The sequence below is a fragment of the Poecilia latipinna genome, unplaced genomic scaffold, assembly GCF_001443285.1.
Source record: "Poecilia latipinna isolate Pla-1442-1.1 unplaced genomic scaffold, P_latipinna-1.0 Scaffold331, whole genome shotgun sequence".
In the NCBI taxonomy this organism is placed as follows: Eukaryota; Metazoa; Chordata; class Actinopteri; order Cyprinodontiformes; family Poeciliidae; genus Poecilia; species Poecilia latipinna.
The window spans coordinates 303187-318585 of record NW_015112947.1 but is presented as its reverse complement, the minus strand read 5'-3'; the positions used below and the strand labels follow the sequence as shown (position 1 = coordinate 318585).

At 40.5% G+C, this 15399-nt stretch overlaps 1 protein-coding gene across 2 annotated transcripts in view; it reads left to right on the top strand.

Moving 5' to 3' along the window:
• The window catches only part of myo10 (myosin X), a 108314-nt gene that overhangs the window by 63782 nt on the left and 29133 nt on the right, over positions 1-15399 (top strand). For both annotated transcript variants that reach the window (XM_015035340.1, XM_015035339.1), the window contains exons 5-19: positions 1774-1908; positions 1984-2108; positions 2450-2463; positions 2715-2799; positions 2910-3013; positions 3533-3662; positions 3868-3986; positions 4689-4835; positions 5002-5102; positions 5742-5808; positions 5995-6087; positions 6505-6573; positions 6691-6773; positions 6874-6982; positions 7735-7815. In XM_015035340.1, the coding sequence (XP_014890826.1) occupies positions 1774-1908; positions 1984-2108; positions 2450-2463; positions 2715-2799; positions 2910-3013; positions 3533-3662; positions 3868-3986; positions 4689-4835; positions 5002-5102; positions 5742-5808; positions 5995-6087; positions 6505-6573; positions 6691-6773; positions 6874-6982; positions 7735-7815 (1462 nt within the window). The remainder of the gene's footprint in view (positions 1-1773; positions 1909-1983; positions 2109-2449; positions 2464-2714; positions 2800-2909; positions 3014-3532; positions 3663-3867; positions 3987-4688; positions 4836-5001; positions 5103-5741; positions 5809-5994; positions 6088-6504; positions 6574-6690; positions 6774-6873; positions 6983-7734; positions 7816-15399) is intronic.

The window sequence follows — 15399 nt, the reverse complement described above, 5'->3', positions numbered from 1 at the left end:
CTGTTAGCTTCTGTTAGCTTCTTCTGGCTGCACACATGAACACAGCTGAGTGTCATCAGCATAGCAGTGAAACACTATTTACTGTTTGTTATATTTCATAGAGAAAACTATAGAGATGGAGGGATTAAAACTGGACTGTCTCTAAATATAAAATACATTTTGGACATTTTGTTTCTTATGTTCTTTTTCCTGCAGCTTTCCCTCCTTTCTGTCACCTTTAAAGTTCCCACTTTATCTTTTATAAGGATCTACCCAACCATTATCCAGAGGGGCAGAGTCAGACAAGTCACTTACTGTAAAAAGATGTTTACGAATCTGAAGGCAGCACTCATTTGAACGTAGCTTTAATTTAAAGTCTTAAAGACAGAATTTCTCTCAGTAAAGAAGGTGAAGCATTTAGTCTGGTTAATCCGGAGCGCCACTGAGAGCCCGGGTAAGGCGGGTTGTTCTTCCATGGCGCTCTGGAGTCTGTGACAGCAGCTGGGATTTTTCTCTCTTACTCAAAGTTTCAGTGCTCCTGCTTTAAATGAAGACATTTGTTTTTTTATAAGAACAGAACGAGGACAGCCAGCAGGCGGTGTCATGTGTTGGTCGTGGAACTGACTTGTGTTCGCTCAGTAAGTGTTTAACTGGGAGTGACACGCTACACCAGTGATTACAGACCAGTCCAATGTGTCTCACTGGATGGTTGGACATGCAAAATCATAGTAATCAACGCAGTGAAAGGAGAGTAGCTGTTTTAAGAGCCAGCTTAGTGTAACACACAGTTTATGGCTTTTGTTTGTATTGCAGCCTGAAATGGTGATAAATATATCGGATTTTTGTCCTTTTAGCCGTTGAAATACAAAAACAAGTTTTCATTTCTGTAAGTTTTCATTTCAGCTCTTAGAATCCAAAGAAACATTTTGGGTCTCAGAGCAGCAAAATGAAGCTGGTTTAGAGCCACAACTTCACCATAAAAACACTGAAGAGTTGCTGAATCCTGCATTCAGTATCTACGTTTAATTTAGCCAAAGTTATTAAGAGCGATTATTGAAGGTCCAAAGAGTCCCTGACCCCGGTCCAGACCGGCGGTCCTCCAGGCTTTGCTTCTGATTTTGGCTGCGATTTCATTAATTTTACTCCATGATAACTTGGTGAACTTCGTGCGTTTAATCAGACAGTGAAGGAGACAAGTTGAGTCCCAAAGAGGACAGAAAGGCCTAAAATGAATCCAGCAGATGAGGAGCATCTGAGAGCCCTGTCAGAAAAAACCAGCAAAGACTTAATTTCCTACTTTTGGGAATCAAAAAATTTACTTTCCGTCTGGTGAAGTACCGACTTGTGTTTGTGGAAGTTTATTTAACTTTTTTTCTTGCCAAATAAAATTGACAGGCAGATTCTGATATTTTCTGATGATGTTAAATGTAAAGAAGTATCAGTAAATATGAGGGATGATGCCACATGGGAAGCATTGTGGCGCCACCTGGAGGCTGGCAATGGAACAAATAAAGATTTTTATTTTGCTTGTAATAAACGTTTTTTTTTTTTTTAATAAAATCAGACCACATTAGAGTCAAGTTCAAAGTTGTGCTTTCTAAACATTGTATTATTTCGTAGCGGTGACGGTTTGTACTAATAACTTTTCCACCTGAGATAAAAAAATAAGCCATGAACCATGTAAACAACACACAAATCCCCTGGAGCTGACCTGAAATTATGTTTTTTATTGCCATTCTAGCAGGTTGAATAGCTATAAACTGTAAATATAAATTTTTGTTTTTCTGTCCCCAGTGGAGAAAGTGGAGCTGGTAAAACCGAAAGCACCAAGCTGATCCTGAGGTTTTTGTCGGCCATGAGCCAACACTCGCTGGAGGTTTCCTGCAGAGACAAAACGTCGCATGTGGAGGAGGCGCTGCTGGAGAGCAGGTTGACATCCCGGCTAACGCTCCCGCTTCCCGGCTCGCCTTCTGCCTGATGACTTAACGACTCTTCTCTCTCCAGCCCCATCATGGAGGCCTTCGGAAACGCCAAGACCGTCTACAACAACAACTCCAGCCGCTTCGGGAAGTTCGTGCAGCTGCATTTCAATCAGAAGGGAAACATCCAGGGAGGAAGAATTGTTGACTGTATCCTTTCAAACTCAGTCAAACTCATTTTCTGTTTTTATACCTGGAAAAGGTTTTGGATAAATTAAGGTGGGAAGTGGTTTAAATCAGGAAAAGATTCCTCCAGATATCTGTTGAAAGTGAAACAGCTTTTAGATTTTTTAAAACCAGTTTTTAATATTTGTAAGCCTTAGTTTTATGTTTTGCAGCCAGATTATGACGGATAGACGGTTATTATGATGTGCTGGACTGTTAAGATGTTATTGTCTTTGTGGATTCATTCCTGACATTTTGATGAATTTTATAACTCTACTGAGATATTTGCCTGTTTTGTACCTTAACTGATTCTTTTCTGATGAAAGATCTGCTAGAAAAAGTAAGAGTTTATGATTCTTCCAAGCCCCAACTTCTGCTACAGTATATCACTGATGTTTAAGTCTTCATTGTCTGATTAAAGCAACAGCTGGAGCTCAAGTGATGTTAACGTTAAAACTGAGAAAATATCACAAAAACTTTGTGAAAACATCTCATTTGTCTGGAAATCTTAGTCGTCTCTGCAATCAGTTTTGATTTCAGAAACCAACAGATGATAATTTCCTGACCTGTATTTGTCTTTATCCTCTTCAGAATCGAGTTGTTCGGCAGAACCCAGGAGAGAGAAACTATCACATCTTTTACGCCATATTAGCAGGAGCCAACAACCAGCAAAGAGGTGAGCCAAAAGAGAAATGACATTCATTTGGAAACAGTTTCTTTGGGTGTCTTTGTGTAACATTTCATTTTGTGAGGGAGGATCAGATGTTTTTCTGTTTGTTTCTGCAGAGGCGTTTGGATTGACGTGTCCTGAGAGCTACCACTACCTGAGACAGTCCAGCTGCACCGAGGACAAGACAATCAACGACAGCAGCACCTTTCAGGACGTCCTGGTACCAACCCAGAGTCTCTGACCAAACGCTTTCAGTCAGAACCTAAACTGACTGAAGTTTAGGTTCTGACTGAACCTAAACTTCTGACTGAAGTTAGACACCTGCTTAAACCAGGTGTCTGGTTTAAGCAGGTGTCTGCTTAAACCAGACACCTGGTTTAAGCACTTAGTTGGTCTGAGTAGAAAAGTCTCAAATCTTCAACATTAGGAAGAGAAATGATCTTTATTCTGTGCTGTTACTTTAAGGGTGGTTTAAATATACCTGATTTATTGTCTTTATGTTTTATTGTAAGTTAATTTCAGTGCACATACATACTGCTTGTCTTTTTTATTTCCCACTTCAGTGCACGTAGGTTGTATCTTATCATAAACTTACACCAGTAAAAACCCCAAAACTGAGAACATATTGACTGTAGATAATGCCAAACGACACAAAGAAATCAAACCAGTTTATTTAATAACGCAGCAGCAGCAGCAGATCTTCTTCATGCTGAGGTTCTTCCTGTCTTTGTGTTTGCAGAGCGCGATGCAAACCATGCAGTTCACAGAGGAGAACATCAGGGAGGTCCTGCGCCTCCTGGCGGGGATCCTCCACGCAGGAAACATCGAGTTCATGACGGCTGGCGGCGCTCAGGTCGCCTCCAAATCAGGTTGGAAAATTCATCCTCACCTTCCACACGGTCCAATGTTTCTACGTTTCCATTTTCTCTACCAGCTCTGTCCTGCATCTTTAACTATGTCTGGTAGTTTTTCATTGTGTTGTAAAAATTCATCATGAATAACGAATGTTTGAAATCCTTCCAGCGTTTCTGAGTTTTCTCGATATTTGTGGGTTTGTGTTGTTTTCTGCTGCAGCTCTGAGTTGGACGTCTGAACTTCTGGGCCTGAACTCGGAGCAGCTGGCAGAAGTCCTGACTCACCGCTCCATGATCCTCAGGGGGGAGGAGATCTCCACGCCGCTGACAGTCGAACAGGTCAGAGGTCATTGAGCAATACATGGAGAAAATGCATTTATTTTATTTTAAAGTATTTTAAAGTTCTGAGCCGTTCCTAACGAAGTCCAGCCATCCACTAGCTTTCTGCTGCAGAGCTGCTTTATGAGGGCCGAGGTCTGTTAAAGTCTGCAGCAAGTGATGAAGCTCAGGTTAAAAAGACAAGTATCAACAAAAAGCTTTTAATTATAACAGACAAGATTAGTTAGCGTAACGATGTAGATACACAGATTACAATGTTAACACTACGAACCTGTTGAAGCTCTGATTCAGAGACGAGTCGATGTGTGAAGGAGCCGTTTCTTTATTAAGAGGAACAATGAAGAATCAGCACACTGACTCAGTTATCACACTTATAAACTACTGATCAGGCCTGGAATCTGGGCTTAGTGATGCAGTCAGACCTGAACCTCCAGAGTCACATAAACACAGTTACAAAGTCGGCCTTTTATCACTAAAACCAAGAAATTAGAGCACATCACCTCAGCTCTAACGCCTTCCACTGGCTTTATGATAGTTTACACTATTAAACTTCCAGAAAACAGTAAAAATCCTTTATTATTCTAAATGAACTTAAGCTTCAGTTCTGCTTATTTCTGTGGTGATTTATATCTGCCTGGGTGAATGTTGGTGTAGCTGAGACCTTTGATCCGTTTTCTCATAATGACCTGTGTTGTTTTGGAGGCGGTGGACTCCAGGGACTCCATGGCCATGGCACTTTATTCTCAGTGTTTCAACTGGATCATTCACAAGCTGAACCACCGCATCCGGGGCAAGGAGGACTTCAAATCCATCAGCATCCTCGACATTTTTGGATTTGAGAACTTTGAGGTTTGCATTTACCTTCTCTGTAACGCTTCATCAATAATAAACGCTTTATAACATGATCTTGTATTTCTGTTCATGATATTCATGTATTATTTGATGTACAAACCTCAGGAATTTCTTGCTGTTCATAAGTTTAGTGTTGTGGTTTGAAGTATTTTGCTCCCCTCAGGTTAACCGCTTTGAGCAGTTCAACATCAACTATGCAAACGAGAAGCTTCAGGAATATTTCAACAAGCACATTTTCTCCCTGGAGCAACTTGAATACAACAAGTAGGTGGCGATGCTTCGTTCGTTCTCCTGCACGCAGAACGTTTCCTTCTTTTCCAGCCGGTTCAGGTCTGGGTTGAAATGGAAAGAAGGGAAATAGACGATGGAAAACATTTTCTAATATTTTAGTTTTTCCTTCTGTTCCACGTTTTGAACAAATGAAAATTGGATCTAAAAGTAAATTAAACAATGTAGCTGAGACCTTTAATCTGTTTTCTAATAATAATAATCTGTATTGTTTCTGAAGGCGGTGGACTCCAGGGAACCTCAGATCTTGAATTTAAAACTTTAATGGGGATATTTTGTTTGTGACACACAGACACACACGTTCGTGTCTGAAGTGATAAAAGTAGCAGTTTTCCGTTCACTGTTTGGGTTTTATAAACAGCTGGTGGGACATGCAGATAAATACACCGAACTTCTAACAGGCCATAAATGTATCCAGCCCCAGACTTTGGTTATTTGTGTGTTTTTGTGGAATATTTCATGGAAACAGATGAGAAGCTCTGAAATGTAAAATGTGACAAAGGAAAATGCTTGATGTTTCATGTTGAACTGAAACAGTCCAACATGATTCCCTGCCAGCTCTCTGTGTTTGTTGTTCTGGAAACAAGTGTTCATTTGCTGCTGCTCTTCCTGCAGAGAGGGCCTGGTTTGGGTCGACATCAACTGGATGGACAATGGAGAGTGTCTGGATTTGATTGAGAAGGTAAGCAATGATTTCTTACTAAAAACAGGATTATTTTTAAAGGTGGTAGTGAATCATAAACAATTTTATATCAGATTAAAATATGTGGAGTAATGAGCCAAATCAAGATTATTTTGGCAATAAACATTTATTTATTATTTGCTCTGCAGAAACAGTTTGAATGTCAACTTTTTGATGTTTTTGTAGAAACTGGGTCTCCTGGCGCTGATGAATGAGGAGAGTCACTTCCCCAAAGCCACAGACGACACCTTACTGGAGAAACTCCACAGCCAGCACTCGGTTGGTCTCCAGCATCCTCCTCTCTTTAGTGGAGAGACATTTTATATTCATGCTAGATGCACAAATTGTCATGAAAACATTGGAAGAATAAAAGTCAAAAGTCTAAATCACATTTTTACATATTTATCCCACATGAATGGAAAGTTCTCCTGTTTTTCCATTTTAAAAACGGGTTAATAGATTTTATTCAGCAGCTATGCACCTGGTCAGTGTCAATTTTATTTGTGTGGAATGTTAAAAAACAAAAAAAAAGCTTCTTAATTTATCCAAAGCAAAAATTGGGACTTTAAATTTTAATAAAATAAGATCTGATTTAGCACTAGATTGATTTAAAAAGTGTAAATTGTATATCTTCTGTCCTGTTTGACTTTTGAAGGTTATTACCTCAGAATAATTGACTTTTTCTTTTTTCTGCAGAAAAATCCATTTTATGTGAAACCCCGTGTTGCTGTGCACTTATTCGGAGTCAGACATTATGCAGGAGAGGTAACCTCCTCACAGCTGAGCCGCTGATATTTTTACTGCTGTTTGTGTTTTTATTGAGATCCGAAAAAGAAACTTTACTCCTGTTAAACCGCGCTGCCCCCTTGTGGCCGTCTGCAGGTGGTGTATGACGTGAGGGGGATGCTGGAGAAGAACAGAGACACTTTCAGGGATGACATCCTCAACATGCTGAGGGAAAGCAGGTCGGTCGGCTGGATGTGTTTTCAGACCGGAGGGATTTTCATGAGGAAAAATGTTTTTGATCTTCATCACCTGTTTCTGACTCCGCCCTTTGTTTGGCAGGTTGGATTTTGTCTATGATCTGTTTGAACACGTCCTGAGCCGAAACAAGCAGGACACGCTGAAGAGCAGCACCAAGCACCGACGGCCCACCGTCAGCTCCCAGTTCAAGGCAAGTCAAACTGGGAGCAAACAGCTTTCTATCAGAACATTATCTATACCAGTATGTAGAAAATAGAATATAGAATAGAATTCTATACGTTCTACCGACGTAGAAAGTATAACGTCTGGGGAAAGTATAGAAGTATAACTTCTATAGTACTAGTATTCTCCAGTACCATAGTATTCCCTAGTATTAGAAAATACTAGTACTAGAGTACCACATTACTCTAGTACTAGAGAGTACTATAGTATATTTTTTCAAAAGTATTACTTTCAATATGTAGCATAGAATAATACTATCTAGTATACTATGTTGAAAGTATAACTTACACTTTCAACTACATAGAAAGTATATCGTATATAATTAATATATAACGGAAATACAACACAATATAATACTAGATAGCTATACATCTATATATAGATATCTATATATAGATATCTATATATAGATGTATAGCTATCTATATATCTATGTAAATCTATCTAGATCTAGAGATATCTAGATCTATATATATATGTATATATACGTATATATATACGTATATATACATATATATATATAGAATAGTAAATATATTACTATTGCTAAATATATTACTATTTACTATTGTAAATAGTAATATATTATGGTAATATGTTTACAGTAGTATTTACAGTAATGAAGTTTCCTCTAATTCCATCAGTAAAAGTCCAAAGTCGACTCTGTTGAGCTGAGAATGATGATGGAAAGTAAAAATAAGAGTGTTGTTGTTGTCCCAGGACTCTTTGCACTCTCTGATGGCCACGCTGAGCACATCCAACCCGTACTTCATCCGGTGCATCAAACCAAACACACACAAGGTGAGTCCCTGCTGCTTCACACGCCGTCCATCACCTGCTCTGCTGGGAGCAAATGTTTGTGGGTCAGGATGCCACGGTGCTGACAGTCTGTGTGAACTGGTTGTCATTTAATCGTTAAACAGTCCTCCCCCTCCACGAGGTAGACAGGAAAAAATGTCTGGCTCCTCTGATGACCTTTAGCCCCAGGTTTCCTAGCAACAGGCTCTGGTAGTGAAGCATGCAGGGCTTTGGCAAACAGCTGAACACAGAAATGGGTTTTGGGATATTTCATCTGCACTGCGGTAATTGTTTCTGACTGGGACGTTGTGTGAAGGGGACGGAGTAAGCAAAATTCACATTGTGCTAATTTTTAAAAGTCCTGACTGGTTCTAAAAAACCAAGTTCTTAAAAATATCACCGAGCTGAAAAAACCTGCAGAATGTAACAAATCTGAACCTTCACTGCTCCTTCATGAAGCATAAATACAATTAGCTGTAGTCAGATAGGAAGATTTTAAAAAAAGAGGAAATAATAAAGGACTATCCATATAAATTAATATAAAATCTATCGTCACACCTCACATTTCACTTTAAAATAACCTGAATTACATTTTAACTAAAAAGGAAGAGGCAGAGATTATGTCAGGTCTGATGTCATCGATGACAGACAAGAATTGAGTGAAGTCATCAATGACATCCAAAAATGGAGTGATGACATTGATGACATCACTCCATTCTTGGATGTCATTGATGACATATCAATTATATGTGATGTCATCGATGGCATCACGTCATTGATGAAAGCTTGTGATGTCATCAATGACATGTGATGTCATTGATGACATCACAGGCTGTGACTTTGAAAGTTCTTGAATAAGAGGCCACTTAGCCTAGCACAGCATTGCTACAATGACACGTAGATCACGACAAAGACGGCGGTCCTCTGACGTCCACCGGCGCAGGAGGAACCGCAAACCTACCAAAGTCCGCAGCCAGAAGAGGCGCCACAACGCCTCCTCTGTCCGCAGACGCATCAGGTAGGCTTGTTGGTTGCTCTCGTTAAGCATGTAGCATGCACTTTTTTCGTTTCGTTTAATTTGATTTTGGCTCTTGTGGCCTTTATTTGACAAACTGTTATGAGAGAGGAGAGAGCGGAAGGCTTTATCCCTTCCCACCTTCCCACTAACATGCACTGTAACGTGCTAGTGCTGGGCGGAGGCCCAACACTAGCACGTTATAGTCTTCTTTCCATCTTTTTCCAAAGATGGAAAGAAGAGGAGGTTAAAATTACCTCCTCTGATGGTCTGATGTCATCAGTGATGTCATTGATGACATCACCAGCTGTGAATTCAAACGTTCTTGAATAACAGGTCGCTTAGCTTAGCATAGCATTGCTACAATGGCACGTAGAGTACGGCGTAAACGGCGATCCTCCACCGCACCCCGACGTAGGAGACTTCGCAAGGCTACCAAAGTCCGCAGCCGGAAGAGGCGCCAAAATGCCTCATCTGTCTGCAGACGTGGGAGAGTCTGTTGTCATTAGTTACTCTTACAACTTGTAGCATCCACTTTTTCTTTTTCTTTTTTTTAATTGTGATTTGACTCTACTGGCCTTTGTTTGGCTGTCAGTTAACCGGAAAGCGGGTTGTGAAAGAGGGAGAAGAAGACTCTCATCTTTCACAACCTCAGTGGTTACATTTTCATGTTGGCTTGTTCCAACATGCTGAGTAACAGTAACTTGATCCGATCAGTTTATTAACTTTAGCTTCTGAGTTATAATTAGCTAAAAACAACAACAATAACTGTTAGCTTAAATGCTACTATTATGCTTTCACTAACATGATGGCTAACATTAACTCCATCAATTTAATAAGTCAACTTTAGCTTTTATGTTAGTTTAAAAGCTTATTGCTTTGTTTAGTGTACAAAGATCTACTCTTTGTTAATTGCTTAAAATGGATGAATGCTGAAAACTGTTTTTACTTGGTTACAAACCACATCCTCTAACTTGGAAATGAAAGGGCCCATGATATGATGGGCACACCGAAGGTACCAGGAAGCTTCGGTGAACGCCACGTTTCGTCTGTGTACCGTCATCCGACTAGGAGCCGTGACGAAGCACATCTGCGGAAGTTTTGAATTGGAGCCGTTTTAGTTTGGCAAAAGGTCGGTCAGGTGGTCACACTTGATGTTAAATACGGTTAGTCACATTTTGATGACAAAAGAAAAGGCACAGATGATGTTAGGTCTGATATCATAGTCAGGCATGGATGTAATGTCATTGATGACATCACAGACTGTTACTTCAAAAGTTCTTGAATGAAAGACCACTTAGCTTAGCACAGCATTGCTACAATGACACGTAGATCACGACAAAGACGGCGGTCCTCTGACGTCCACCGGCGCAGGAGGAACCGCAAACCTACCAAAGTCCGCAGCCAGAAGAGGCGCCACAACGCCTCCTCTGTCCGCAGACGCATCAGGTAGGCTTGTTGGTTGCTCTCGTTAAGCATGTAGCATGCACTTTTACTTCTTGGATTTCGTTTGGCTCTAGTGGCCTTCATTTGACACTGTGTAAAAAGGGAAGTGGGTTGTGATAAAGGTCAACAGGTGGGACTCGAACCTGTGGCTGGACTGAGGCCTCCATACCCGGGTAACGCAGTTTAACCCTTCATCAGCACCCAAACAGAAACTAAAATGTTCCCTTTTTCTGTCACTGTTTTTTTTTTTATCCTTTCTTGTCTATCAGCCATCCATTGGGTGCAATTTTTCTGATTTATGGCTTTCTTCTGGCAGGAGACAGATTTAATTACCTGAAACAAGTGATTTCAGGTCACTTGTTCATTCGTCATTCTCCCGAATGGATGTGATGCCATTGATGACATCACAGGCTGTGACTTCAGAAGTTCTCGAATAAAGGCCACTTAGCTTAGCTTAGCATTTCTACAATGGTACGTAGATCACGACAAAGACGGCGGTCCTCTGACGTCCACCGGCGCTGGAGGAACCACAAACCTACCAAGGTCCGCAGCCAGAAGAGGCGCCATAACGCCTCCTCTGTCCGCAGACGCATCAGGTAGACTTGTTGGTTGCTCTAATTAAGCATGTAGAGCTTTTCAACTGAAAAGTGTTTCCTTTGTCTTTCTCTTTTTTTCTCTCTCTAAATCCTCCTTGTCAAACAACCAGTAGATCAGGGATCCTCAAATCCAGGAATGTTGTCTTGCAGGTGTCATTAGTGTTTCACCACAAAGATTTTACACATCTGTGTGGTTGAGTTTTTGTTTCTACTCCTCATAGAAAAGATCCTTGTGCTTAAAAAACACCCGGCTGTTTTCCAGCAATAAGTTAGAGATTTTTCATGTCTGGAAAATGAGACGTTTTAAAAACATACCGATTAATAAGTCACAATCTGCTGGCACTAACCCGTTACCTAGCAACCACAGCGGAACCCAGCCTGTCGCCTAGCAACCAAAGGCTGCATGCAGCACATCTAAAATTCAAAAATACTTCATCGATCCCTAAGGGAAGATAAATGCTTCAACTCATTTTAATTAAAGAGACCGTATCCAGAGAGGATCTGCTGCAGCGATCTGCATTACAGCGAATTTTTGTGATTTTATGTAAAGTCCTTCTTTCCATCATCATTCCCAGAACAGAACCAGCCTTCTTCCTCAGGTTGTTGGGCCTGTCTTGCTGCAAACCTTGAAGGATCTTAGCTTTCTCTAGAAGTCCAGTCTGCACTGTCTCTTCTGTTAGACGCTTCACTGGTGCGTCTCCAGTCCAGTCTTTTGTCCAGATGAACGCCAGCAGGAGTCTCTCCAAGACCTTGTAGGATGTCAGGAGAGGAGGATGATGAGTTCCTAAACTGAATCTGTTGAAGAATGTGTTCGGCTCTGTCCAGACTTCTGATCCTCCTCTTGCCTTCTTCATCCCTGACCACATCTCTGATCCCGTTCCTCTGCAGTTTGCTCTCCAGCTTCTTCCTGTACTTGACTTTGAGCTGCTTCTGTATACTCATCAGTAACTCCCTTGTTCCATAAAGGTTGTTTTTTCTTGTTTAACAGTTTCTGTAGGTCACTGGTGATCCAGGGTTAATTATGAGGGAAGCATCTCACAGTTCTGGTGGGGATGGTTCTGTCCACAGACGTTTATATAGTCTGTGACTCACTCAGTCACGGCTTTGGTGTCATCTCCATTTGGCTGGCAAAGGGAAATCCAGTCTGTTGCTTCAAAACAACCTTGCTGAAGATTGGGATCTGTTTTCACCAGAGGTGGTCTTGATCTGGAGATCTATGAATCATTGACATTTGCATAAAACAAATACAATGTCTTGTTTCCTCTGGTAGAGCAAGTGTTTTGAAATGATGAAAAGAGAGTGAGGAATGATTGAAATCACCAGATATGCATTGAGGTGCTGAGTCTGTATCTTAAACCTGGTAACTTGGTCAGCAAGTTTTCCGACTGTATTCGCTGTGCAATGGATGCTGGAAAAGACAAACGTTTTCTCAGACTAATCATAAACCACCTGCTGGATGCGGGATGCTCCACTTCCTCTGTTTCTGGGTCTGACTGGAAAAAAAAAAGATGCTTTGACCTTGAGGAACTGAACCTCAGACAAGGTCATTGGGGTTTATCACTGTGAATGGGATGCGCCCAACAAGATTTGATGGAAAATAATCGGAAAAAAATAGTTGATTGTCAGTGGGGAGCATCCATTTAATAGGGCAGAATAGAGTTTATTCAATTTCCAAAACCCAAACAGTCTGGAAAATTGTAAAAGATGGATAAACGCCTCTGAGCAGCTGAATATTACAATGGTCAACAGTATAACTACAACTTGTTCGTCTGTTTGAAGGATTTAGTCATCATTACATTGTATGCTTAAGGATAAAATCACAGATTAAAGCGTAATGCTGGGTCCAAAACAATAAAATATACAAAACAATATAAATCTGTTTTCCTTTCAGTTTCTTTGTAAAGCAGTAACATGAGGTACCAACACCGAATATTCAGCACAAAGTCGGCCACACCTCCGGATTCACTTTAAATGACTTAGAACTACAAAGGAAGAGGCCCAGTGTCAAGTCTGATGTCATCAGTGACAGACAAGAATGGATGTCATTGATGACATCACTCCATTCTTGTCTGATGTGATGTCATTGATGGCATCACAAGCTTTCATCAATGACGTGTGATGTCAGCGATATGTCATCGCTGACATCACACGTCATTGATGAAAGCTTGTGATGCCATCAATGACATGTGACATCATTGATGACATCACAAGCGGTTACTTCAAAAGTCCTTGAATAACAGACCCCTTAGCTTAGCGCTGCATTGCTACCATGGCACGTAGACGACGCAGACGACGCTCGTCGTCGGCCTCCTCCTCTGACGACGACAACCCTCAGAGGCGTAGGAGGGGTCGCAAGAATCGCAAAGTCCGCGGCCGGAAGAGGCGTCAAAACGTCTCCTCTGGACGTAGACGAGGGAGGCATGTCTGCTGTCACTAGTCGCTCTCGTTAAACATGTAGCAAGCACGTAAAAGCACAAAAAAAGTAACAAAAAATAAGAAACGTCATGAAACACAGATACTGTCAGGTCAGGACCGATGTCATCGGTCACGTCTTGACATTACTTTAAAAGTTCTTCAGTGAAATTCTAATTCAAAAATACTTTATTGATCCAAAGGGAAATTGTTACTGTAACTCAGCATTGCTACCATGGCTCATTGACAATGACTGAGTCGACGCTCCGACAGGCGCAGAAACAGGAGGCACCGCTCATCTGTCCCTAAACGTAGGACGTCTACCTGAACATGTGGCATTTCAACCTCTGAAACATTTGAAACTGTTGTGGAAATTTTCCACTGTTTCGTTGTTTTACTCATAATAATATTGTAAGCTTAAAAATTTCCACTACAAAACAAATATCAACCAATATTATATCAACCAATAAGGCCGATAGGGTTGGTTTGAGGCTACAGATTGTTCTTTGCCAGCCATCAGTGCCATGGCTGAGAGTCTGACTGATTATATCTGTGTAAACATCTCCACCAGAATAGTGAGATTCTTCCCTAATAACAAACCAGTAAGCTACATGAACTGTTCAATGAGCAACACGGCAGAGGAAACTGGATGTGGTGATTAGGATGTAATTAACGGCTGACTCCGTTCGCCGATGTGGCATGGCCGTCGTCGTTAGCCGCTCACATTAGACATGTAGCAAAACACTGACAGTGATAGATTAATTAAGTTTTTGACCAAATTCTTAAAATTAAAATAGCTTACAAATTCCTAAAATAAGAATATTACAACTGAAAAGTAATTGAAAGAAAAGACACAATAAAAAGAACAGACAAAATAAATCACGATAAAAACTGACATTTATACCAATTTACAAAAAAAAATGTTGCAGGAAATAAATTTAGATAATGACTAGCATGAAACCCAGGTCGATCACACCTCACCTTTCACTTTAAAACATCCATGGAGTGATGTCATCGGTGACATCACATCCATGTCATCACAATTTCCATGAATGTGATGTCACCGTTTCTGATGTCATTGATGACATCACAAACTCTTACTTCAGAAGTCCTTGAATAACACAGCTGTTAGCTTAGCGCAGCATTGCTACCATGGCACGTAGACGACGACGGCGACGTCGCTCCTACAGACGTAGGAGGAGGCGCTACTACAGGCGAAGGAGGCGCAGAAGCGGCTACTATCGCCGAAGACGCAGGAGATACCGCCGTCGTCGTTATTACTAGTCACTCACGTTGACCATGTAGCAAGCAGTTAAAAAAGCACAAAAAAATTAAATAAAATAAAAAGAAAAAAAATATGGTTAAAACACAGATAATGTCAGGTCAGGTGTCACGAGTGATGTCATCTCTTATGGATGGCTGTGATGTCATTCATGACATTTGACCTGACATTATCTGTGCCTCCAGTGTTTTAATCATTTCTTTTACTTTAACACATCAAAGACTTAATGGAGAACGTTTGACAAAACGAGCAGAAGCTTCTTAAAGAGACAGAGGCCCAATTTCAAGGCATTAAATTTCTAACAAGTCATGTTTAATATATACATAATTTTTATAACAACTCAAAGTAACATTGTTCCACATTAAATTGCCAAACGGTCCAAAGTGCTGTACAGAATACATGAAAATATTTAAAGCACTATTATATACTATGGTATTATAAGGACATAAAAAATAAGATTAGATAAATTTTATTTTCCACCAAGATGGAAAATTTCCTTCAGAATCACAATAGCAACAATTTGTGCACAGAAGAAAACACCTGCAACCTATCGCTAGATGTTGTCATTTACTTTGGCTTAAAACTGTTATTGCACTGTGAATAAATAACTTCTTATATATTTTATCATTTGCCGAGGAAACCAACAATGAGCTCAGAGATTCAAAGTGATGAAAAAGAAAATATTCCTTGCCGTCTTCCATGTTCTTTCAGCAAGCAGTTGAGACGGCGCTTTTTGTGGTTTCCCCAGTTTTACAGCTCAGATGATCATATCAGCAGGGAGGGAGATGAAAAGTTTAAACTCTCTGAACAATTGACATGATGCCAAGGCAAGATGG